This window comes from Coenobita brevimanus, chromosome 6, assembly GCF_032717465.1.
Source record: "Coenobita brevimanus isolate Jiangsu-jjx chromosome 6, ASM3271746v2, whole genome shotgun sequence".
Lineage (NCBI taxonomy): Eukaryota > Metazoa > Arthropoda > Malacostraca > Decapoda > Coenobitidae > Coenobita > Coenobita brevimanus.
The window spans coordinates 64,867,637-64,894,361 of record NC_136959.1 but is presented as its reverse complement, the minus strand read 5'-3'; the positions used below and the strand labels follow the sequence as shown (position 1 = coordinate 64,894,361).

Here is a 26,725-nt window from a genome sequence, read left to right as displayed (position 1 = left end):
TTGCTATCTTTTCCTCTCTCGTTCTGCCTTCCTTATTGAATTTCTTGAGCTGCCCTCTCTTTCTCATTGCCTTCCTTCCTTCTGTCATTTTTTCTCGCTCGTTTTTCATTTTTTCTTTCTCTTATCTTCTCGAGTTAATTTGGGCTACATACCGTGAGATTGATAGAGAAAGAGAGAGAGAGAGAGAGAGAAATTGCAACGATTTGAGCAAGTTATACAGAGAGATAGTAACACACACACACACACACACACACACACACACACACACACACACACACACACACACAGGGAGGGAGAGTTTGTGAAGTAAGAGGATTGTCAAGGCTTAGGCCAAGGTTCGTGTGTCATGCCTTTCTTCTCTCTCTCTCTCTCTCTCTCTCTCTCTCTCTCTCAATTTTCCATTGTTTTTGTTTGATTCCCTCTTATTTCCACTTCTTCGACTCTTCTCGTTTTCTTGTTTTTATCATTTTTTTTCTTTCTCTTTTTCCTTTATTTCCTTATCTCGTCTTTCTCTTTATTTTTTTTTACTCTTGTTTCTTTGATTTCTTGCTCTCGTACTTACTCTTCTTACTCTTATTTTCCTTCTCTTTTTCTTTTCTTCATGTTCCTCTTAATTTTCTCTCTTTCTCTTCTTCCTCTTCCATTGGCTTAAATAAAGAGTAGGTGAATGTGTGGCCCATTTCTCTCCGACGATACTTTTTTTCATCCTTTGAGTTTTTCCTCTTCCTTGTCCTCTACAGGGTCCTCTTTTAATCATTGTCTTCCTCTTATTCTTTTCCTGTTCATTATAATTATGCTTGGGTTTGTAATTTCTTTGTTTCTTCTTTTTCTTCAATCTCCTTAATCTTATTCCTCCTCTTCTCTTCATCTTATTCTTCCTCTTGATATTTGTTTCTCTGTTTGTTCCTCTTCCTTCCTCTTATCCATTGAGAGGTTGAAATCTTTTAATTATTTCCTTATCTCACGCCCCTCCTTACTTTCCTCTTTACTTCCATCCTTTCTTTGTATTGTATTCCTGTTTCTTTTATTGTACTACTCTTATCTCCCGTACTCCTCTTCTATACTCTTCCTCTTTCCTCTTCAGTACTCTTCTTCCTTCCTCTTCTATACTCTTCCTCTTTCCTCTTCAGTACTCTTCTTCCTTCCTCTTCTATACTCTTCCTCTTTCCTCTTCAGTACTCTTCTTCCTTCCTCTTCTTCACTCTTATACCCTCTTCTCTCCAGTATACCTCTCTTATCTCTCATTTGTTTATCTTCCTTCCTCTTTTTCACATCCACATCTCCTTTTCTTTCTCTTCCTCTTCATAATCTCATATCGACTATTCCTCCTCGTCCTCTTCTTCACTGTCACACTTCCTCTTCTTCACTGTCACACTTCCTCTTCTTCACTGTCACACTTCCTCTTCTTCACTCTCACACTTCCTCTTCTTCTCCTCTGTTCTTGACTCTCACACCTCTTCTTCCTCTTCCTCCTCTTCATTCTCACACCTCTTCTTATTGTTCTCTTCATTATCATTCCTCTTCCTCACTCTCACACCTCCTCTTCTTCCTCTTCCAAATTCTCACACCTCCTCATCTTCCTCTTCCTCACTCTCTCACCTCCTCCTCTTCCTCTTCCTCTCTCTCACACCTACTCCTCTTCCTCTTCTTCACTCTCACACCACCTCTTCTTCCTCTTCCTCACTCTCTCACCTCCACTTCTTCCTCTTCCTCTTCCTCACTCTCACACTTACTCCTGTTCCTCTTCCTCACTCTCACACCTCCTCTTCTTCTTCCTCACTCACACCTCTTCTTCCCCCCACCAGACCACCGAGCAGCGGGACACATGCAAGGCCCGGAGTGACCCGCCCATCGTCAACGACCTCTCCGCCTCCAGCCTGGCCCAGCTACGCAAGAAGAGCAGCACTCCGGGCGGCGGCGGCGGGGGAGGAGGCGGCTCCTTCGTCTTCATGGTGAGTGAGAAGAGCTTATATATATGTGAGCTTTTTATCTGTTGTAAAGAGATGTTGTCATGAGAGAGAGAGAGAGAGAGAAAGAAAGAAAGAAAGAAAGAAAGAAAGAGAGAGAGAAAGAGAGAGAGAGACTACCAGGTGCCTGCAAAAATGAAGCAAAAAAAAAAAAAAAATGATATGGCAGTCACTACCTCAGCACTGGTTCCTATGACTCACCCAGCTGAAGAAAATCGTCTGCTGTCAGCCCAAAATAGGATGCTAGAGCTGACGCGACCGTGAGGAGGGTGGGGGGGGGGAATGATGGACTGCCTATACTCCGTTTTTTTTTTTTTTACTGAGGCGAAGATGCACTTGACAGGTTGATGATGACTGGCTGAATGCAACATGTCCATGAAATATTTACTAACCCAAATTTCCCCCTCAGATATTTGTTGTCAGTTAATAATGCTAGATTATGAAGTAATGTTGCATTCAGCCAGTAATCACCAATCTGTCAAGTGCATCTTCGCCTCCATAAAAAAAAACTGAGTATAGTGGAGTGACGCAGTAGGGATATTAACGTTCTTTATTTGTTTGCAATGATGTGTTTTTGTTTTGATTCTTGCCACCACCAGACGATTTTATTCAGTATTGGAGGGACTTTCGGAGCAGGATGGGGGGTTACATATCATTGACTCTAAGCTGAGATAGAAAACCGTCTGGGGATAGCAAGGATGGAGCATAAAAACACGTCGACGGGGTGAAGGGGTTACGCTTCGAGGCTGAGGTTGGGGAGTTTGGAGTTCACCCTTTCAGTACGATGACGCCTTTCTTGGTATTTAATCCTCGCTACCTCCATGCAGGTAAAATCGTCTTGAGAAGGGTCTTTTGTGGTGGAGTGGTCAGTGATTTTCTAACCCCTCAGCTGAAAAAATCGTCTGGCAGTAACGAAACGAAACCAACGACATGAAGTAGCAATAATGAAGCATAGAGGAAGCCATCTTAGTGAAGTCCTTAACCCTTTCAAGACGTATCTGTTTTTCTTAATCTTCTTGCTATCTTAAGACGGTTTCTCTCATCTTACAAGTCTCTGTTCCCATTTTACTCTGACTTGGCCTAAAATTGTCATCTCTCCATCTTGAATTTGTAACAAGAGGAGAGCACTAAATTATGATGCTGGTCATGAAGAAGTGCTGTGCAAAAGAGGTACAGTTATAGTGTTGTCTTCTGCCAGTGAGAATAGCACTAAATTATGATGCTAGTCATGAAAAAGTGCTATGCAAAAGAGATGAAACTGTAGCCTTTTCTCCTTTCAGTGAGCTTTGTGAAACTGACAGCAACAGGACAAAACTGTGAGCCAAGTTACGATAAAAGGAATATAGAAATGATTTTTTTTCTGTATCTAACCCTCCCAAGTCCCCTAAACCCCCCAAAAAAATCGTCTGGATGTGCCAAGAATGGGATATAGAATTAATGGTCGTTAGTGAAGGCGGTAATGAACTCTGATGGAGTGATTAGTGGAGTAATTAAGGAAGATGACCCGAGGAACTAATATTTGGGCTGGGGCTAATGAGTTGGCTGGCGTGATGTATGTATTTATTCTTTGCAGAGAGAGAGAGAGGGAGAGAGAGAGAGTATGGGAAATGAGTTTGCTTTGATGGTGTATATGTAGTATTTCTTCCTTGCCTGACTGGGTGTGGGTGGGTGTTTGACAGGGAGAGAGAGAGAGAGAGTATGGGAAATGAGTTTGCTTTGATGGTGTATACGTAGTATTTCTTTCTTGCCTGACTAGGCGTGGGTGGGTGTTTGACAGAGAGAGAGAGAGAGAGAGAGAGAGAGAGTATGGGAAATGAGTTTGATTTGATGGTGTATGTGCAGTATTTCTTCCTTGCCTGACTGGGTGTGGGTGGGTGTTTGACAGGGAGAGAGAGAGAGAGAGAGAGAGAGAGATTTATGTGGGTGTATTTATTTATTTGCCTGTGTGTGTGTGTGTGTGTATGTGTGGGTGTGGGTGTGAAAGGGACAAAGAAAAATTGAGGGAATGAGCGTGAGAATGTTTGGGCATGTGTTTGTATGTATGAGAGAGAGAGTACGTTTAAATCCATGCTGTGACCTGACCTTACCTCCCCCCCCATCACTTAAAGTTGCCTTGCCCTCCTAGGTCACTCTCTCGTTCAGATCAATGCCAGCTTTTGAGCGATGGTAATGGCAGCATGGTACCGCCGGGCATGGGAGGCTGGGAATGGTAGGGGATGGTAGGATGGTACCTGGTTCTGATGGTAGCGTTGGGGATGGAGATGGTAGAATGGGGGATGGTGGGGAATGGTAGGGGATGGTAGGATGGTACCTGGTTCTGATGGCAGCGTTGGGGATGGAGATGGTAGAATGGGGGATGGTGGGGAATGGTAGGGGATGGTAGGATGGTACCTGGTTCTGATGGCAGCGTTGGGGATGGAGATGGTAGAATGGGGGATGGTGGGGAATGGTAGGGGATGGTAAGATGGTACCTAGTTCTGATGGTAGCGTTGGGGATGGGGATGGTGGGAGATGGTATGGTGGGGAATGGTGGAGGTTGGTCTGGTCTAATGGTAGGGGTAAGGAATGGTAGAGGATGGTAGGATATTGAGCGAAAACGGACGATGGTGGGAGGTGGTTGCGTAAGGAATGGCAGTTCATTTCGCAATCACTCATCCATCCATCCATCCATCCACCCTTCACTCTTCTCATCCATCGTTCCTCAGTGACTTGGCTATCCTTCCTTCCTTCCATCCGTCCGTCCCTCCCTCCTGTCCTCTCTTATCCCACCGTCCGTCCCTTCATCCATTTCCGTCTAGCGTCCTTACATCCGCCCTCTCATCCACCATTTATCCATCCATCACCCACCCATCTATCCATCCATCCAACCTTCCCTCCTGACCCTCCTATCCCCCATCCGCCCCACACTATCCACATGGAGCGGGTGGAGTGGATTCAGTCGGATTCGTCCGTCCTAATCTGGAGTCTAACTGAATTAATAAATTAGGTCTGGCCTTGGGGGACGGGATGGAGGAGAGAGAGAGAGAGAGAGAGAGAGAGAGAGAGGCAAAATTACGATGAAGGGAGAGAAAGAGATAGTTTGGACGACAGTGAGCAAAAAGGAAAAGAGAAGAGAATTGTAAGGGAAGGGGAGAAAAAGTGAGAGACATTGAGAAGTGATAGACTCAAGGAAGACAGGAGTAAGATAGCAAGATTAAACAGGTAGATAGATATACAGAGAGAGAGAGAGCAAGTTTTTTCCCGACATAATAGTCTTGTTACACCCAGAAGGAAACTTGGCCCCGGAAAGTTGCATCATTATTGTCTCCCTTTCGGAATTTTGCAGCTTTTCCTCGATTTTCGTTTTATTTCATTCCTTTACCCCTTCTCCCAGGTCATTTTCTTGGTTATTCTTTTTTTGGGGTGAGTGGGTGGAGGGGGCTACATTTTTAATTTCTCCCCTCCCCCTTTTTTGAATGCATCCGTTCTTTAACCTCTTGTACTGTAACCCTTCGCATCCCATTAACTGATTCCCACCAAGGATTTCGACCCAAACACAATACCACTACATACTCGTACTTTTCAGGGCCGACAAACTCGTGTAAAATATTCCTCGACAAGACACATCCCTAGTAAGAACCACACCAGCAGAAGTAGACATAAACTAAGGTATCTACACAGTACCATACTTATACACTTACGAGCATTGTCTTAAACATAGAGAAGGGAAGATAATGACAAGAAATGGATAGCCACCTCCCTTTCTGGCAAACAAGCCTTATTTTTCAACCAAGACCAAAGCCACAGATTGGGAGTATTATTCACAGGAGTTCCACACGACTCAGTGCTCTCTCCTCCTCTTTTTGACTTTCTCTTCAACGCCATTTACCCCCCTCCCCCCTTTTTAGTACCAATATTGTCCTGTGTTAGAGTTAGCAATACCCTTCACAGCTCTCGAAATGAACAGATCTTGACTTTGGCTCTCTCTTATCTTGTTTTTGTTGTTTCTTTGATTGAACAAGTTTACGGGTTACTGGCCTTTGGTTCCTTCTTCCTTACATAAAAAAAAATAAACTCCAAGGATAAACAAGCATCAGGCTGCCTCCTACAGTACCTCAACTCACAGAAACTCTGGCTTAGACGAAACAAAATGCCAATCACAAATCGTCATCACTCTTTTCTCTCCAGACAGACACGTGTTTCTGTCGCTTGTCCTTCTTTACAGTCCTTGATTCGCTCTCATTTTCATTATTTTTCTCTTTAATTATTCCTTCTGCAGTGGACGTGTGTATTTTCTCATTTTTTAAATATTTTTTTTTACTTATTACGTTGCCATTTTCGTGTCCTAATGCCCAGATTGTTTAATTTTTTATTGCGTCCTTGTTTTAGTCATTTCCTTCCTTCTGTATTTTTCGATTTTTTTTCGTTGGTGTTTTTTTCCATCGTATTTTCCATTTCTTTCCTCGCTGCCTCGTAACCATCTCACCACGATGACGTAATGTATAATATATTCTCATTATTTTATTTCACGAAGCAAAGAAAAAGGGGGAGAGAGGGAGGGTTAATGAAGGCAATATCCAACCACTACAGTTAAAAAATAAATGAATAAATATATAAATAAATAAATAAACTAGAAAGCTGAATAAAATCGTCTGGAGATACTAGGTTTTATTGGGATTAATTCTTGTATATTATGTCTTTTTCCTCCGTATTTTTGACACTTTTTACTTTATTTTTCTGTATTTTCTTTTTGTTTTGTCCGTCCTTCGATCGTTTTGAATTTTCTACTTTTTTGTGTTATTTTCCTTCTTCCTCCATTTGAGAGAGAGAGAGGGAGAGAGAGAGCGAGAGAGAGAAGCAGTCAGCGAATGTTTACAGTAAAGAGACTCGGAAGAGAAGAAATAGAAGATATAAATTAGAGAGAGGAAACTAATTTGGAGAGAGGGAGAGAGAGAGAGAGAGAATCTGCTTCCATGCTTAACATAATTGCCTGCGTACCAGCTATACTGGGATATATTAAAGAGCCTCTCTCTCTCTCTCTCTCTCTCTCCATTTCTACTTCCTGGTTCTCATCTCCCTCCTCTCTTCCTCTTCTCTTTTAACCCTTGATTCTGTTTTTTTTTTCTTTCACATTTCTTCCTCATCACATTTTCTTTTTTTTTTTACCCTTTTTTTCTTCTTCCGTTTTTTTTTTTACTTTGTCTTTCTGTAGGCCGTTTCTTTCTACTTTCTTCTCCCTTTTTCATTCTCTCTCTCATTTTTCTCTTTGCCCCATTCGCAATATATAACCATAGACTTGATCCTTCTTCCTTTCCAGTCTTAGGTCTTCCTTAATTCCTTCCTCAGCTTCATCGTTTCTTCCTTCCTTCCTTCCATCCTCTTCTCCCTCCTTCATTCCCTCTTGTCCCTCTTCCAGCTCTTCACTTTCCTTCCCTCCTTTTCCTACCGCTCTCCTTCATTTCCTCTTCTCCTTCCCTTCCTTCATTCCTTCTTTCATTGTCTTTTTTCTTCCTGCATCCTCTCTCTCCCCACCTTCTCTTCCTCCTCCCATCTTCCCCTCCCCTCCTGCTCTCCCTCTCTTCCTCCCTCCCTCCCTTCCTTTCATTCACCCTTCTCTGCCTCCCTGCCTCCCTCCCTTCCTTTCTTCCTTCCACCACCCATTACCTGCCTACCTACCTACCTACCTTTGAACCCTTCTTTCCGTCATTCTTCTCTGCCCCTTCCTCCCTTCATTCTCCTTCCTTCTTCACCTCCTTCCTTCTTCCTTCCCTCTCCCCTCACCATAAGATGTAGCTTCGTGTTCATTTCCTCTTCTCATTATTTTCTTCTTTTCCTTCCCTCTCTCATTTCCTCTTGGTAGTGCCTCTTGCCTCTTAGTGTCTCTCCTTCCTCTTCCCTTCCCTTCCTCTTTCCTGTTGCTCACACTTTTTCGCTTCTTCTTTTTCTTACTACTTTTCTTTTTCCTCTCCTTCTTTCCTCATCATACTCTTTTATCTTCCATACAGTTTTCATCCATTTTTTTAACGCTTTTCTCCCCGTTATCTCTCGCAATTTTCGTCTATGTATATTTTTTCTCTCTTTCACTTTATTTCCTTTCCCGTTCATACCTGTAATATTTCTTACGTATCATGATTTTTTTCCTTAATTTTTTTCTTGTCGTTCTCACCCATATTCATCTCCTTCCGCTTCTCCACCATCAGTTTCCTCTTTCCATATCCTTTTCCTTTCACCCTCCCTCACACCCTCCCCAATTTCTCCTCCTCTGTCAGTTTCCTTCTCTCACTGCCGCCCCACTAATGATCACTGTAAAAAGAAAAAAAATCAATCAGTCTCCATTTCACGCCTTCACCTCATTCTCTGGCCTCGTTCCTCCTCTCATATTTAGTTCCCACTCTCCTCTTTTTACACGTATACTAAGGCACGGTTCTTGCTGTTCTGTTTCTTCGTTCAGAGTTCTTGTACTGTTTTCTTTCTTTTTTCTTTTCATTTTTTTTTTTTCTCCTCTCCAACTTCAGACAACCGTGGAGTGTGAGGAGTTAGTGAAATGTGGCAAGTTGTAACCGCAGACTTTATGGGATTTATAACCCTGCTTCCCACTTCACTCTTCCTCTCTGTGATTAATTTAACCAAATATTGCCCTCTTTACGTCTTGAATGCTGGGTTGTAGCACTCGCTTACCGCTAGAATATGGTGCTAGTCATGAAGAAGTGCTATGGAAAGGATGTAGAGCCGTAGCATTTTTTTTTCCTCCGCCAGTGAGCTGTGAGAAATAAGCTTTAGACATCCACTTTCTCATCCACATATAATTTATCTTGAAACATCTGTGTCCTCCCCTTGCGTCCATTCGTTCTGTCTACGTAAACTCTATATATTTTTACGTCCACATCATCCACGTCTCTTCCTTGCCGTTTTTTCATCCATTTTCCCATCCACACCGTATCTTCCACACCTAAAGCATACACTGTCCAAAAATCCATCCCCTACTGTTTATATCCAGCTTCCCCTTGTCTCATCCAGCATCCATCCACACAACCAAACGTCCACTCTCAACCCAGCATCCATGTCCTCCCTGTATTTATCACCCCCCTCTCATCCATCACCCACCCGCACCTCCACCCATCCACATACTTCGTATATGAAAATCCATCTCCTCCCCCAACATCCAGCCGTTTCCATTACTCCTTTCATCCAACCTCCCCCCACTCATCCGGCACCCCCACGCACATATTCCCCTTCTCCCCACCCACACATACACCCGTCTACCTGATCCCTGTCATCCCCGTCTCATCCATCTCTCTCCTTCCTTCAGGCGCATATTGATTCTTCTCCCGTCTCTCTTTCTCTCTTTTGCCTTTCTCTCTTTCCTTTTTTTTTCTCTCTCTCTTTTTTTTTTTTAGGGGGGATTTCCAGTTTTGTCTGTCATTGCTTCATGTTTCATTCTCTCTCTCTCTCTCTCTCTCTCTATTTCCTTCCATGTCATGTCAGTGTCTCTTCTCGCACTCATTCTTTTTTCCCTTTTCCCCTTTGCCCCATTTATCCTCATTTCCTTCAGTACATCCTCTTTCCCTCCCCTGCACCTCCTCTTCCCTTGTCCCATTCATCTTCATTTCTCTAATTCTGTCTCATTTTACCTCACTTCCTGCTTCTGTCTTTAGTTTTCTCCTGTTTTTCTCTCTTCTTCCTCTTTCTAGCGTTTGATTTACTTCTGTCCCTGCTTGAATGTAGACAGGTAAATAGATGAATGGATGGATAGATCAGTAGATAGATAGAGAGGTAGGTAGGTAGGTGGATAGGTAGATAGGCAGATAGAGATGGATAGGTAAATAGATAGACCTATATTCTTACAGTGGGTAGACAGACGGGCAGAATCACAGAGAGAGACAGACAGACAGACATAGTAAAAAAAAATATGAAAAAAATGAAAAAAAATTATGAAAAATATGGAATGAATAAATGAACAAAAACATAAAAAAATAAAATAAAATGTGATAAAGTTAGGGAGAAGAGGGAGAGGAGAAAGAGTTAAAAGAGAGAATTGGAAGAAATGAATAAAAGCTTGGAGGGAGAGGAAGAGGGAAGAGGGAAGGGAAGAACAAGGAAGCAGAGAGAGAGACAAAGAGAGAGAGAGAGAGAGAGAGACCCAATGAAGACAGAAGATTAACAAGTGTAGTGGAAGGAAAGTGAGAAAGTCAGATAGATATATAGATATAGATTGAGAGAGAGAGAGAGAGAGAGAGAGAGAGAGAGAGGGATACACAGATCACACAGACCTTACGGCTAGGAGGTCCGGCCTTAATATCAAGAGAAACACTTGCTCTCTAATTGCACAAGTTTCAGACTACGTAACCAAACCTGGAAATGAGAGAGAGAGAGAGAGAGAGAGAGAGAGAGAGAGAGAGAGCAATAAAGAGTAAAGCCAAGAGGAAGAGGAGGGAAGCAAAGCGCCCATTTACTCGGATATCACCTGACAAGGGTGCATCAGACTGTTCCGACAAGAGAGAGAGAGAGAGAATATCCTTTTTAAGTGTGTTTAGGTAGAAAGACAGGTAACGAGATAAATAGTTAACTGGATAGATTGATAGGCAGATAGATAGACTGGTAGGTAGATGGATGGACGGGTGAATAGAAAATGCAGAAGTAACAGGCAAAATCATTATGCATTTAAGATATTTTTTAAAGAACACAATTGTAGTCGAGAAACTACAAGAAAATTATCAAAACAAGACGGCTTTTCTCAGATGATAGAATTCCCAGGAGAGAGGGAGAGAGAGAGGATTGAAGTGGACTCAGTAAGGAAATAACTCTGTCGAAATCAAGTTAGAGGGAGAAGAGAGCAAGGAATAATCTGACAGGGATGGCTTGGGTAAGAGAGAGAGAGAGAGCGATCTTGGAGGTAGGTACGTGAAAGATAGTAGGTTTGGAAATCTCTCTCTCTCTCTCTCTCTCTCTCTCTCTCTCTCTCTCTCTTATTTATCTTTCTGTGTGTATACATTGCCTGTCGACGTACCTGCCTGTGTACCTATTATCTAACATCTGCATCTATCTATTTATCTATCTATGTATCCATTTGTTTATAATTATTTCTGTGTAGCATCTGTTTATCTATTGATCTATCTATTTATCCACCAGTCTATCTACCAGTGTCAGTCTGTCTACCAATCTATCTACCTCATACAAATCTCAAGCCAGGTAAGATGAGCTAAGTGCAAGTCTTAAAAATTCCATTAAGAGCCTCATGAACAATTAAGAAGCTTTTAAGACGATTGAAGGATTGAAAAAATTGCCTGAGGATGCCTGAGCTTAGTTGAAAGGAGCAGGGAAAACATTAGCAGAGAAAGAGGATTTGCGGAAATTGAAAAAGGTCTGAATAGGAGAAAAATACGTAGGAATTCGACTGGCAGCCCCGGCAAATGTTGAAAGCGCGATTTTTTTTTTCCAGTCGAGGTGAAAATTATTTTAAATGGGGAAAAAAATACAAAAGTGTTAGATGCTGGAACTTCAAGACTTTGGTTTTTTCCTTTGGTGTGGTGCGGTGTGGTGTGTGGTGTGGTGTGGCTTGGTGTGATTTGGTGTGACGTGGTGTGATGTGTGGTATGGTGTGGTGTGATGTGTGGTGTTGTGTGGTGTAGTGTGTGAGAGGATAACATTGTGGTGGTGAGGCGTGGTGTGATAGGGTAGTATGTTGTGGTGTAGTGCGGTTTCGCTAAAATTGCTCAAGTTTACGGATAAGGATGTCCCCGAACACCTATTCCTTCGCGATTTATTTTTGGATACGGCTGGTTAACACCCATTTGTAATTTATTTATGCGATAATAGAAGGATTTATGTAGAGCAGAATAGGGCTGTGAGGTGAAAGAAAAATAAGTCGCTTAGGAAAAGGTGTTAGGGAATGCGGGCTAAGGATACAACGCACACGTCGTCATGGCAACGGAGGCGCTTGAGGGAGAGGTCGCAAGATTTCTGTTTTTTGTACGGATCTTAAGAAAAAAAAAATCTTATAAGTTGCACGAGCAGGTTCATCCTAAGCGTGTGTTTGTGAATATGTGAGAGAGAGAGAGAGAGAAAGAGAGAGAGAGATCCTTGGGCTAAGATGGCGGAAAGATGTGAAGGAGGAGGAGAAGGACGGCAAGAAATATGAGACAGATAAACAAAAGAGAGAGAGAGAGAGAGAGAGAGAGAGAGAGAGAGAGGAAGTGGATGTTGAGGTAGAATGAAGAGGGAAGTTATGACAGAAAATATTTATCATTAGTGTATAGGTAAAAGTGCTGATGGACGATAGATTGTGGCGAAATAAGGTTGAAAGAGTTCTTAAAGAGGTAAAACAGTACAAGAGAAACAGTGAATAAGGATGTAGACGGAGTGCATAGGGGCGTAAGAGGAAGAGGCGTGGCTGAAATTTTGAAGGAGTAGAAGAGGCTGACTGTGAAAAGGAAAATACTTCAGAGGGAACTGCAAAGCATGTGTAGGTAAAAACAGTAAAAGGAAGAAAAAACTAACTGAGAGAAAATTAGAGATAGAAACTACTAGAGAAAAAAAAAAGTGACAGGAGAGGAGCGTAGGATGAGTTGAGAGGGAACAGGAGGGAAAGTTAGGTGGAAAATGAAGGACGAAAAAGAGGATTAATTTAAATAGAGAAATGAGCGTAAAATAACTAAAGAGAAGGGTTGGCCGGGAGTGATAAGGGCTTGTGTGCGCCTCAAGATTATCAGCACACACACACACACACACACACACACACACACACACACACACACACACACACACACACACACACACACACACACACACACACACACACACACACACACACACACACACACACACACACACACACACACACACACACACACGCACGCACGCACGCACGCACACACACACACACACACACACACACACACACACACACACACACACACACACACACACACACACACACACACGGGAAAAAGAATAGGGTGTGTAAAAGAAGGTTTGGGTGTGAAAGTTGGTATTGACCTTATTGAGTCCCAAGGGGGGTAATGCGAGGCTGAGGGGAGCTGAGTGAGAGAGAGGGAGAGAGAATATCCTATTTTTCCTTCGCGGTCTGTGGATTGCTGAGGAAAATTTTACGCCATTTTTATTTCCCGAGAGTAATAAGGAAGTTGGAGAGGCTCTTTGATGAGGGAGAAAATTTGTGAAGGAAGAGACTTTTTTTTTTTTTTTTTTTTTTTTTTTTTTTTTCCAAGGATGGGACGGATTTTTGACAAATTTGAAGGATGAGAAGGAATTTTGGAGGAAACTTTAAAGGAAGAGACGGAATTTGGAGAGAAATTTGAAAGAAGGGACGGAATTTTAAGAGGCATTTGAAGGGAAGAGATGGAATTTTGGAGAGAAATTTGAAGGAAGGGACGGAATTTTGGAGAGAAATTTGAAGGAAGGGACGGAATTTTGGAGAGAAATTTGAAGGAAGGGACGGAATTTTGGAGGGAAATTTGAAGGAAGGGACGGAATTTTGGAGGGAAATTTGAAGGAAGGGACGGAATTTTGGAGGGAAATTTAGAGGAAGAGAAGGGAATTTGGAGAGATTTTTGAAGGAAGGGACGGAATTTTGAAGATACATTTGATGGAGGAAATTTTCGGAAAGAAGTTTAGAGGAAGAGAGAAGGAAATTTGGAGAGAGAACTTTTTAAGATCGAATAGATGACATATTGCCCCACTACTCCATAGGCTTTCTCTCTGCAGGAAAAAATCGTCTAGGTGCTAAAGAATCGTCTAGCTCCTAAAAATAGTCTGGCTGTAAAAAAAGTCTAGCTTCTAATAACCGTCTTACTGTTAAAAATCGTCTAGCTGCTAAAAAATCGTCCAGCTGCAAAAATCGTCTGGCTGCTTAAAAATCGTCTAGCAGCAAAAAAAATCATGGACTGCTAAAAAATCGTCTGGCGTCAGCAAGAATTCAGTCCACCCGTGGCAGTGAGAAAAGGGGTTTATCACTGAACCCCACAGGCCGTTTCTCGATTAGGCAACCCCCCCTCCCACCCTTCATTATAGTCATGCTGCCTTCAGACGATTTTATTCAGTTGCAGAGTGGTTTGTGTGTGTGTGGTCTAAAAACAGCTGTCCTCTCGCGATCTCAAATGCCGGGTTATAGGAACAGATGACCACTGGGGTAGGATGCTAGTCACGAAGAAGTGCTGTTTGGAGAGGGTGTCGAGTCGTAACATTTTCCTACTGTCACCGAACCACGTAAAAAAAAAAAAAAAAAAAAAAAATCTAGGCCAAGTTAAGATCAAGAGAGTATACCTGATGTTTCTTGGAAGGTGAGTATAAGGTGAGTATAATCGACAGGTGATTGCGGAAGGAAAATACGAAGACGGAATTGTATCTGTCCAAACCCCCCTCCAGACGATTTTGACAAGCTGAAAAAATCGTCCGGTGTGTGGAGTAAAAATATAAAAACGTCTGTATCTATATAATTATATCTGCCCACGTACCTACCTACCCACCTACCTGTCTATCATTGCGAATTTTATCTTATCTATACAGTATATATATCTGTCTGTCTATCCATCCATCTATCCATTTATCTATCCATCAGTCTATCTTCAAGAGCTTATGCTGGTATATAATAAGCTTAGATCAAAAGCCTCACCTCAGCTGATAGCAATTAGCCATTTTATAAATATGGAGGACATTTTTTTTTTTCACTTTTTCTTTGTTATCTTTTTTTGGTGACCTTTCTAGATATGCCTGACTTTTTTTTTTTTTTTTTTATATATATAAAGAATTTCGTGGGGTTGCTGATCCGTGGTTGCTTTTTTTTTTTTACGGATGAAAAACTTTGTGTGTGTGCACGAGTGAGCAGTTGAGAAGTTTTTATTTTGGCTGAATACGTTTGTGTTACGTAATTCGCAGGTAACATGATAGATAGATACACAGATAGACAGTTACTGAAGGTAGGTAGTCAGGTAGATAGTCATTCATATAGATAGATTTTTCTCAGTGACCATGATATACAAATAGCTGAAGAGATAGATTGGCATTGATCGCTATAAGGAAATGATTTTTGTTGTCTGGTTCGGAGTCTTGTTAATATCTGTGTGTGGGTAAGAGGAAAGTGATGGTTGTGGGGAGGGAAGGTGACTCAGTGTGTTGTGTTGGTGAGTGCAGAGGCTTAAGATTAGTGAGAGAGAGAGAGAGGGAGAGTGAATGTGTGTGTGTGTGTGTGTGTGTGTGTGTGTGTGTTTGAGAGAGAGAGAGAGAGAGGAAAGTGAATGTGTGTGTGTGTGTGTGTGTGTGTGTGTGTGTGTGTGTGTGTGTGTTTATTCCAGACACCATCTCCTACATGGACGTTTTTAGGATGATATATATTACTCCTGCCATGTATGTCTGTATTTTTGTAAGATTTCAGTGTCATATTTTCCACACATGTTTTGAGAATAATGCCATTCCCAAATCTCTTAATTTATATATACATCAAGTATATATTATTTTGAATGTATATTACGTAGAATAAATTTACCAGTTACAACAGAGATATAAGTAGAAGAGTCAGGGTATGAAACTGAATAATTTGATCTGAATATGAGTGTGTGGGATTAAATGTGGTTAAATAGAGCAAGGATTAAATAGATTAAATTTATAGGACTGTTTTGATGAGAGCAGGACGGACCTCTGGCAATAATTTCTCAAGTTAATCTGGAAAAATGTTAAGTGTGTGAGGACAGGAAAACAATTCAGTGGAAACCCGAATTAGGCTTAAGTGGCCCAGATCAGACCTAAAGACTGCTGTTCCTGTCACCACACACACACACACACACACACACACACACACACACACACACACACACACACACACACACACACACACACACACACACACACACACACACACACACACACACACACACACACAGCAAAACCACTCCCATGCTTACATCAGCGCCAGGGTTAATTTGTCAGCACCGCCGTGGGAACTGGATGGGCGTGTTTTAAAATTAATCATATATTTGTTTTTCACTTTTGTGACCGCGATGCTGAAACGATCTGAATTTTTTGTAGATTTATTTTTCATTAAGACATATTGAGAGAGAGAGAGAGAGAATTCCACCCGTAATTAACTGCGCATTTTTTACATAGTTTTGTCAGTAGTAAAGTTATGTAGATTTTCATTTTATTTTAACATGGTGCTTTGTGTTATTCCTTAGTTCTCTCTCTCTCTCTCTCTCTCTCTCTCTCTCTCTCTCTCTCTCTCTCTCTCTCTCTCTCTCAGTGAATTTATAGCATCAGTCTTCACACTGCGTTCCCGTGGGTGTATTTTTTTCCTGTCTATTCTAATTAATTGCCAGACAACACACCTGCCCCACACCAGCCTCCTCGAGTCTCCTCACCTGTTTCATTCTATTTTACACCTGTTTTACACTTACACTATCCTTCTCCAGACATTTCACGTATCCCACACTTGCGCTCCTCTTGCCACACCTGCCATACACTTACCACACCTGTCCTGTACATACCACACAACTGCCACACATCACCACACACCTGCTACACACTCTTCTACACACCTGCCCCACAGACCTGCTTCACACCTTCCCACACACCTGCCTCACACACCTACCCCACACACCTGCTCCACACCTTCCCACACACCTGCTTCACACCTGCTCCACACACCTACCCCACACACCTTCCCACACACCTGCTCCACACCTTCCCACACACCTGTTCCACTCCTTCCCACAAACCTGCCCCACAATACACCAAAACACATCCATCAGTTCCTCGTGCCTTGCCATCTGAGTCACCGAGCGATGATATATGAAAAGCTTCCTGTCATAATTGGGGCTAAAAATACCGCGACCTGAATTTTCACCTACCAATTTATCGTTCCCATTTCATAATTTTTCACCCTTCTTGTCTCTGTTCGTTTGCGAGATGCTGAGAGATCCTGCGAGACAGTTTTGTTTTGTTTTTTCTTTTTCTTTTTTTTTAGGGGGATGAATGGGGGATGGGGCAAAGTTTTGAGATAGGCTGTCTTGTCAGGAAAGGGTTGGTGCCATTGTTTTTCGTATTGTTTTCACACTTTCAGCCCTTTCTCGTACTTTTTCGTGGGTGTTGACCTACTACTACTACTGTATCCACTCTCCTGGATACCTGCCTTACTTTCTTCCTACCTGCCTGCTTGATTATCCATCCACCTGCCTGCCTGCTTATCCATCCACCTGCCTATTAACCGTACCTACCCACCTTGCTGGTACCTACCCACTTCTCTCTCTCTCTCTCTCCATCATTCTATAATTACTCCACAACATATCCTTTACAGAGAAAAAAGTACTTTATTTTTTATTTATTTTTTCGCATGGTTCTTTTGTATAGCCTCCTGGAAGGGACTATAGTAGTAGTAGCAATAGTAGTAGTAGTAGAAGTAGTAGTAATTGTTTTTGTTGTTGTTCAGGATTTTTTTTCCTTTTTCACCAGGTTTATAAAAAAAATTCTTATCCTTTTCTGCCAACATCATTCAGTACTTATCCTGTTTTCTTTCAATTTTCATTATTTTTCGCCCATTTTCACCCATTTTTGTCCAGCCTCGCCCACAATTGTACCCGGAGTATGAAATCGCTCTCTTCTTTTATACCAAAATCGTTTTATTGTGTCGAACAAAAGATACATATGGCTGTTGTTCCTGTTGCCTATTGTTCTCTTTGATTTGTGCTGTTGGTTGTGTGGTTGGTGTGGTGATGTGGTGGTGGTATGGTGTGGTGTGGTGTAGAATCTGTCTGTTGAGTAGTGTGATGGTGGTGTGTGGAATGATGCGGGAGGGAATGTGGCCGTGTGGTGTGGTGTGGTGTGTTGTGGTGGTATGACTGCATAAGGCTGTGATAGACTGTGGTTGTGTAGAGTGGTGTGATGGTATGTGGTATAATTTGTGGGGCAGCTGTGCGGGTGGTGTTGTGGGGGTGTGGTGTGGTGTAGGAATGTTGATCAGAGCGGTTTGCTTTGGTTTGGGAGGACGTAGTTTGCTAGGGTTATGTGGTGTGTGGTTGTGGTTGTATGGTTTCGTGTGGTGTGGTAGCGTAATAGTGTGATGTGTATGGGAGTGTGTTTGTGTGGTATGGTAGTGTTGTGAGGGGGTGTGTGGAGGTGTGGAGCGTGATAATCTAGTAGTGTGGTGTGGTATGACGGTGTGGTGAGATAGTGTTGGGTATAGAAGTGTGATAATGTTGTCTGTGGTAATGTGGTGTGGTGTGGTATGGTGTGGTAGTGTGGTATGGTATGGTGGTGTGAGGGTGTAGCAGTGTGGTGTAGTATATTGCCAGCCTGCGAGGGTAATTTTAAAAACTTTTCAGCGTCTGTCGCATCAAAATTAAATTAACAGGAATTTTATATATTCGTTACTGATTTTTTTTTTTACAACTATAAAAAAATCGCTTTCCTAGTCAGCGAGGAAAAATATTAATACTTTTCATGATGTATATGAGATCAGAATTTGATATCTTAATTACTTTACGTTTGAATATTTCTCTCTCATTATTTTTCTTATGTTTTAACTATTTATTCCTTTATTTTCCTTTGTTTTTTATTTTTCCTTTATTTTCCTTTTTTCCTATATTTTCTTTTTATTTCTTTATTTTTCTATTATTTATTTATTCATTTATTTTGCTTATTTATTTTTTCTTTATTTCTTTATTTAGTTTTCTTTCATAAATATAAATAAAATTGACTTTCCTCGTATTTGAGAAGGATATTAAATCATTGTTAGCGATTAGTAGGGCAATATCTGATCATTTTCAAAGTATTGTGTACTTATAGATTATTATTATTATTATTATTATTATTATTATTATTATCATTATCATCTAAAGAAAATGTACAAAAGTGTGAGAATTACAATTAATGATGATGATGATGATTGTTATTATTATTATTGTTATTGTTGTTGTTAGTAATAGTAGTAGTAGTAGTAGTAGTAGTATAAATATTACTCCACATTTCCCGATACCATAATTACATTTCAGTCAGTACCGTGTAATTTGAGATTCAATATTCCATTTTTCGTCGTTATATGGCCTCTTCTTATTCACCAGTTCAGTCTCAGTCTCTCTCTCTCTCTCTCTCTCTCTCTCTCGCCATAAAGTCCAAACCGCCCTATTGTTTACGATCAGGACGTGACAGAACGGAGAGGGGTGCGTATCAGAGAGCCGTTCAGTCCTTTCACTACGATGACGTCTTGTTCTGGCTTATTCCTGCTGCCTCCAGACGATTTTATTCAGCTGACTAAAAGGTTCTGGTACTGGAGAGGCTTAATGAGGGCTTTATCAAACCCCCTAGTTCGCAAAGTCCATCCCAAGCTGAATAAAATCGTCTGGAGATAGCAGGGGAGAAACTCAAAAGGGGAGGATATGCCATGGAACGATTTTTCTTGTTGCATGCAGACGATTTTATTGAGCCTATGAATGTCCTCTTGAAGGGTTGTCGGGCCTCTTCAATACGGTTACATCAGTGGATTTTATTTCGCGCCTCCAGACGATTGTGTTCAAGAAACCCCTCTACTAATAATGTTCAGACTGCCTAAGCTGAATAAAATCGTCTGGAGAAGAGAAAAGATAGATTTATAAAACGTCTTACTGTTAGAGGGATGGTGTGCGTGATTTGTACAGTGCAGTTTGTGGGGTGAAGGAATTCCCGGAAGGTCTGTGTGATCTGTGTAACTATGTCATCCCCTCTTCTCCCCTTAGTCCCGTAAGGTCTGTGTGGTCTGTTTAGTAAGGCTTAGAAGGTTTGTGTTTGTGTGGAGTTACTGGGCACTTTTAAGGTCTGTACGATCTGTGTAACACAATTAAGGTCTGTAAGATCTGTGTAACACTAACACCCCCTTCTCTTCTCCCCCGCCAGATGAACACCGACTCGCCTCCCCGCGCCAAGCCCCTGGTGGTGGGCGGGGGCGGGGCGGGGCTGGGGTGGCGACTGACGGAGCCCGGATCCCTGCAGAACGGACAGGGCATGAACGATTCCCTGCTGGAGTCACACGGCCACTCCTTCCGCTCCGGCACACACTTCTTTGCCGGTGAGTGGGACAAGGTTGAACATCTGAATGTGCTCTGTCATCGGCAAATTGATGGTGAGTGGGGCAAGGGTGGAAGTTCAGTGCTGTGGTATTATCGACATTTTGTTATACTATACAACACAAATCTTCCTCATTATAAACACAGGCTCTTCGGTCTACCCTACGACACGGGCAGAGCTTGACCTCGCATCACCCATAAAGCGCCCTTCAAGCGGTGACCTCCTCTGACTCCATAACCTTGCTCAGTAACGCAACACCTAGATCATGGAAGGCAACTCATCCCTTCGGCACCACGCTTCGTCATAGCTGGAAGTTCCCTCAGCCTCGTCACTTAACCAACTGTGTAATACTTTGTGTCATCCATAATTATATATCCACAGCATACCAACAATACCACGTTTAAAATTAGTAATAAGTCGTTGATAGTAGACTTAAACAGAACAGCAGCCAAAACTGAACCTTCTAGCACGACCATTTATAACATTAGCCTGTGTTATTCCGGTTACCAGTCCCTCAGAGCACGTTGCCAGTCACACTATGAATTGTTACGATTATTTTGATGTGTCATTTATTCGGAACTTTATCTAAAACTTTCTGAAAATCGAAGTACTATAAATGATGCCGACTGGTTTTGCTTCACTGTACATATATAATTCATGCATGGTTAAAAATAATCCAGGAAATTTGTCAAACGTTTGCAGTTAATCCGTATTCCATGCTGTAAATTTTCTTTGAGGTCATTATTTTTTTTTTCTAAATGTTAAATAACCTTGTTTCCGATAAGGATATTTAAAAAGTTTGCAAACTATAAATGGTAAGGTCATTTGATAGTAAATAACGAGTTGCTATTTACCCGGTAATTAAGTCGGGGAGTGAGTGGGCGCTGGGTTTGAGGGGGAAAGGGAGGAAGACTCGTGTGATGAAAATTGAGTGCGCGAAGGTGTGGACAGCGCGTAGTTTTTGATGGTGATTTGTGAACCACGAGGATGATAGGGTGTGTGTGTGTGTTAATTGGTGAGGGGTGTTGGGAGTAAGTGGGTTGATGGTGGGACTAAATGTGGAAGTGAATGAACAGAAGAGGGTGGGGGGTATTTGGAGAGTGTGGGAGGGAGTGGAAGGGATGGTTACAGAGAGAGAGAGTTGGCAGTATAGGGTAAAGGAAAAGGGTGCGGATGTAACGAGTAGGGATGTGAGTGTGTAGTGGAGAGTTAATTGAGTTGAGAGAGGATGGGAGTGGGCGGTAAAGTGTGTGTGTGTGTGTGTGTGTGTTCTCTCTTTTTCTCCTGCGCATCCTTATCCTTCTCTTCCTTCTCTTCTTCCTCCTCTTCGTCATCGTTTCGTCGCCCTCTCATCCTACCCCGCTTTCCTTTATTCTCCTCTTCCTCGGTTACCTCCTACTCTTTACCTCTTCCTCTCTGTTCCCTCTGTTTTGTCCCCTTCCTCCCTTTCTCTTCCCTTCATTTGATTCCTCAGCCTCACTCTTTTTCATTCCTCCTTTCCTTCTTATATTGGCTTCATTTCATCCACATAGTAATTTTTTCCACTGCTTTTCCAGCACCTTACCCTCTACTTCCCCCTTCTCTTCCTCCTTCTCCATACTGTCTTCCTCCTCTTATCCCTCGTCATCCTTTACCCGTCTTCCTGTTCCTCATCTCTTCCTCCTCTTGCCATTTCCCCTCTCTCCGTCCAGCTATCTTCCTCTCATGTCTTCATATTTCTACTCTTCTTCATCCTCCACTTCTTGCTGGTAATGCTGCATCACTCTTCCCTCTATTACTTTCCATTCTCCTTCTTTCCCTCATCTTCTCTTCCTCTCTACCTCATTCCTCCCTCCCTCTCCTCTTCTTTGTTCCTTCTCCAACTCTCTTCCTCCTCCACTCTTCCTTGTCCATTTCTCACTATCTCATCTTCCTCCTGTTCCTTTCCTTCCTTTTCATCTCCTTTCTCCTCTTTCTCACCCCTCCTTTGTCTCCTGTTCCATTCTTTTCCCTTCCTTCTTCTTCCTTCTCTCAGCCTCTCATCCTCTTCTGAGCGTCTCATCCCCTCTCTTCCTCTTCCTTTTCTCAGCACGGAGGCTTAAAGACCAATGCTGTGGGTTAATCGTGTTACTGAGGGAGAGAGAGAGAGAGAGAGAGGGGGGGGGGAAGCAGGAGTTAGCACCACTTTACACGGACAAGCAAGTTTTAACGCTGGCGCAAAAAACGAAAAGGACGAAAGGAACAAAAAAACGAAGGACGAAATGGGCAAGGAAAAAAAGATGAATGGAGCCCTAAAAAGCGAAGGACGGAAAGGCTAAAGAATAAAGAAAAATGGATAAGAGGGACTAGGATTTCCCACGACTAAATAAATCCGTGTTAGTGTGAATATTCCTGGGATTTTTTTTATGAAGAATTGAATAGCGTGCCCCCCCCCAACCAAAAAAAAAAAGAAAAAGGCATTTTTTTTTTTTTTATAATAAGGTACTGAGAACTTAAAAATGGCAGAAGGAGGTTAGTTACAAATGGCCAAGAAGCTGAAACATAGAGGACGAAGAATTTTGGTGGATTCTGTATAGGGTGGAAACATAACGTGGCAGGACTAAAAAAAAAGTTTGGATATAAGAGAGAGAGAGAGAGAGAGACCAAACTGGACTAGAATAAACCAAAATGTACTGGGAATTGAATTATTGGGCCTGAAATTTCCTTGGAGAGACTGGATTAAAACAGAAAACAAAACAGTTACGACAGACGAATAATTGGACGATAGAGGGGACGAGAGGAGCTGGGTAAAAAAAAACGAAAAAAAAGACGAATGGGATGTAGGGGACGAAGAGTTGGATTTTAAAAGGGACGAAAAGAGTGCCGGGGACGAGAGGATATTGGATTAAAAGGGGGGCTGACTGACTGGCGGTGCAGATTGAGAGCGAGTGGGCGAGCGAGTGAGAGTGGATGGGTGGGTGAGTAACTGTGAGTGTGTGGGTGGGTGAGTGGATGTGTGAATGACCGGGTGAATGAGAGGGTTGAGTGTGTGCATGTGGATGGTTGAGTGTGTGCATGTGGATGGGAGAGTGAGTGGGTGGATGATTGAGTGAGTGGGTGGGTAGATAAGTGAGTGAGTGAGTTAGATTACATTATTCAACGTATATATATATATATATATATATATATATATATATATATATATATATGTGTGTGTGTGTGTGTGTGTGTGTGTGTGTGTGTGTGTGTGTGTGTGTGTGTAAAGTGGGTCATCGTACTGAAGGGGTTGACATTCATCTTGGCTATACAATGCTATTTCATTCTGTTTACTAGCTATCACTCACACTCACTCACTCACTCACACCACCTTTCCCCTGCATAATCCAGCACCTACGCTTCCCTCTCCTCTTATCCCGTGCTACCCACTTACTCACTCTCACTCATTCACTCACTTACCCACGCTCTCACTCACTCACTCATTCATTCACTCACTCACTCACTCACAACTCGCTCATTTACATACTCTCACACACTCACTCGCTCATTCACCGTACCCACCCACTCACTCACTCATGCACTCACCCACCCACCTCACTCAACCCCTCTTAATCCCCATTTTAATTCAGTATCCTTTTCTCCCCACAATGTTTTTTTCGTCCTGTTAATCCAGTTTTTCTTTATTATTTTTACTTGACCTTTTGACTGCAGGGACTTTTTTTTCTCCCTCAAAAAAAAGGGGGGGGGGGCTGCGGTGGCTGGGTGGTTATTGCCCTCGCCTTCCATTCTGCGGTGCCCTGAGTATGGGTTCGGATCCAGAGTTGGCGGACATTCAAGAGCAGTGCTTGTAGTATGTACGTTTTTATGCTAGTGTATGTTAGAAGCCTGTCAACACACACAGACACACACACACACTTTTGTTTTCAAGTGCCAAGTTCCGTCCTGATTTGTACTCTTGGTGTAGGCGAATGGCAATAGATAGATAGATAGATAGACAGATGGTTGGATAGCAAGATTGATGATGAATAGATAGATCGACAGATGATAGACGGGTAAGCAGACTAGCAATATGGGCAGAGAGAGAGAGAGAGTACTGTACAATGCTAGAGTGTGCTCGACAGTGAGAGGGATAAGTCGCTGAGTACACATTACTACGAGTCGATATAGGCAGAAATTGGTAGATATGAGTGTGGAGTATTATCACTGATGTAATGAAATGTATTGGGAAATGAGAAATAATAGGAAATGGGTAATAAGAGGAGATAAATAACATGAGAAATAATAACAAATAAGTGATAATGGGAGTGAGTACTGTAATGAGAAATAGTGGTTTTGGAAATAAGTAGTCAACGAGAAATTATGAAAAAGAAGAGGAAGTAAAAGAAAATGAGTAATAATGATAAATAACATACTGAGAAGTGACGGGAAATGACGTGAAATCGAGGGAAGAGTAGAAGAAAAATTATAATGACCGTAAATGGGCTTCATTGGGCGATAATTATGTTACTCGAGTGTGATAGGTGGGTAGGAGGCAGGAGAGAGGAAAAGGGTGGTGGAGGAGGGAGGAGGAGAGGCAGGAGGGGGAGGAGGGAGGGCAGTGTGATGGGGAGGAACTAGGAGAGACGAGATGGTGATTGGGGAGGGGGAGGGAGGAAAGGGTGATGGAAGGAGTTTAATGAAGGGAGGAAATGAGGTGTGAAGTTTATAAGCGAGAGAGAGAGAGAGATACAGACAGACACACTCAGACAGACAGACACAGACTTGAGTGGAAAAGGAAGAAGGTTGATTTAAAAATACCAGAAATGAGAGACAGAAAATTGTGAGAGAGAACCACCAACGCAAAAGAAGAAAAGCAAGAGGAAAGAATTTAGTGCCGAGGAGAGGAAGAAAATAATGTGAAGGAAATAGTTTGAGTCATTAAGAAAGATGGAAGGAAAAGAGAGAGAGAGAGAGCAAATTAGAGTTAGAGCGAGGCGGGATCGAACGTTCACTCAACCCTGTTCCCACTGTGCCATCAAAGGCCTCTTTTAAAAGCCAAACGAGAGAGAGAGAGAGAGAGGTGGGGGGGGTGAGGGAGGAAGGGAGGGAGGGAGAGAATTATTAGAACAGAAAAGATTGAGATATGCAACAAATGTATTGAGAGAGAGAGAGAGCGAGAGAGAGAGAGAGGCAGCCATGAAGCAACTTGTCACATCCGTCACGCTAATTAAAGGGTCGTTTGATGCCGCTCACCACTCAGACGCGAGATCGAGCCCCGTGCGTTGTAGGGTGATTATTCCAGTGACTTCAACCCTGTCATGATTGGAACAAGTCTAGCATTCTGTTCCACCAGACGATTTTATTCAGCTGAGAGTAAGCGTAGGAGCCTGAGAGTGTCATTTCTTCAGCTGCGATTTATTTGCCTCGATGTTTTTTCCTAAGATTTTACTATGTTTTATTCAGATGTTTTATTTTGCTTAAGAGAACCTCTGTGTGTTTTATATTCTTGCCGATAATAAAGGTTTCACGATTTTTAGAGGCTTACGGCGGCTGTGTTTCCTTTAGAGAAATTTACTGTAAGAAAAGCGCTAATTTCGTGACTCTGATTATTTTCTTTTATTTAGTATTACTGTTGCCGCACATGGTTGACTTTTTCAGTTTAGGAGTGGCTGCCTGTCCCCTGAGGATTAACTCTCTCTTTCTCTCTCTCTCTCTCTCTCTCTCTCTCTCACACACACACACACACACACACACACACACACACACACACACACAGGTCCTGGGGGGAATGTCGGGGTTACTGAAGGAAGAGAAAAGACTAAACTTGATCAGCGTCAGTGTGGAGTGTGTGTTTGTGTGATTCGGACTTTTTTCTGCTCTGTGTAGCTCTGTGTAACTCTCTCCTCACCCCCTTAAACACTCCCCCAATAACCCCTTCTCTCTCTTTCCCCCAGCAGGAAGATAAAAGGAAGACGGAAGATAAGCAGGAGCATTGTATAATCAAATAATCAACTTACTATAGCCAGCCTTTGTGTGATGTATTATGGTCTGTGTGGTCTATGTAAACTCTAACACCTCACCCCCCTCTCCACACAGGTCCTGGCGGGGGTTGGCAGGGTAACAGGAGGAAGGAAGAGGAGGGTCAGAGCCTGGTGAACGGCGGGGTGGGCGGCCAACCCTGCAACATCAGCGCCTACTGGGTCACCTACGGCGGGTTTGGCGGGGGTGGAGGCGGCTGCATGGCTGGGGGCGGCGGCGGAGGATTTACCGGTAAGTTGGGGTTGGATTTGGTTGAGTTGGATTGGATGGGGTTGGGCTGGATTGGAGTTAGGCTGGATGGGGTTGGGTTGGATGGGTTGGTCTGAATGAGGTTGGGCTGGATGGGATGGTGTTGGATTGGATTGAGTTGGGTTGGATGGGTTTGGAATGGATTGGGAGAAGTTGAGTACATACAGTATTATTACGTCCTCTTACATAAGTACGGAAAAAATACATACAGTATAACAGGAGAGTTGTTGTCCTGAAGCTTAGTTATCTGTTGGGGTAACGCTGCAGACACTAAGGATGTTTTATGAGGTTAAATTTGGTTTAGTTTGTGTTAGTTTAGATTGTGTATGGTAGGTAAGGTTCGGCTTGAGTAGATCACCATAGGTTACCTTGGTTAGGTTAGGTTCTGTTAGCTGGATTGGATTGATAAGGTTAGGAAATGTGAGCTGGAGAGAGGGTAGCCTGTTGGCGGAGGAAAAGTTGACATGGAGGCGATTTGTGTGTGGCCGCCTTTTCCGGGATTAAGACGTTTGGCT

The 26,725-nt window shown here is 42.5% G+C and overlaps 1 protein-coding gene across 1 annotated transcript in view; it reads left to right on the top strand.

Annotated features, from left to right (window-relative positions):
* Positions 1–26,725, top strand: part of LOC145401638 (leukocyte tyrosine kinase receptor-like) — a 161,747-nt gene that overhangs the window by 54,521 nt on the left and 80,501 nt on the right. The window contains 3 exon segments of the mRNA XM_080273833.1: positions 1,806–1,952; positions 19,818–19,989; positions 26,019–26,192. Coding sequence (XP_080129959.1) covers positions 1,806–1,952; positions 19,818–19,989; positions 26,019–26,192 — 493 coding nt within the window.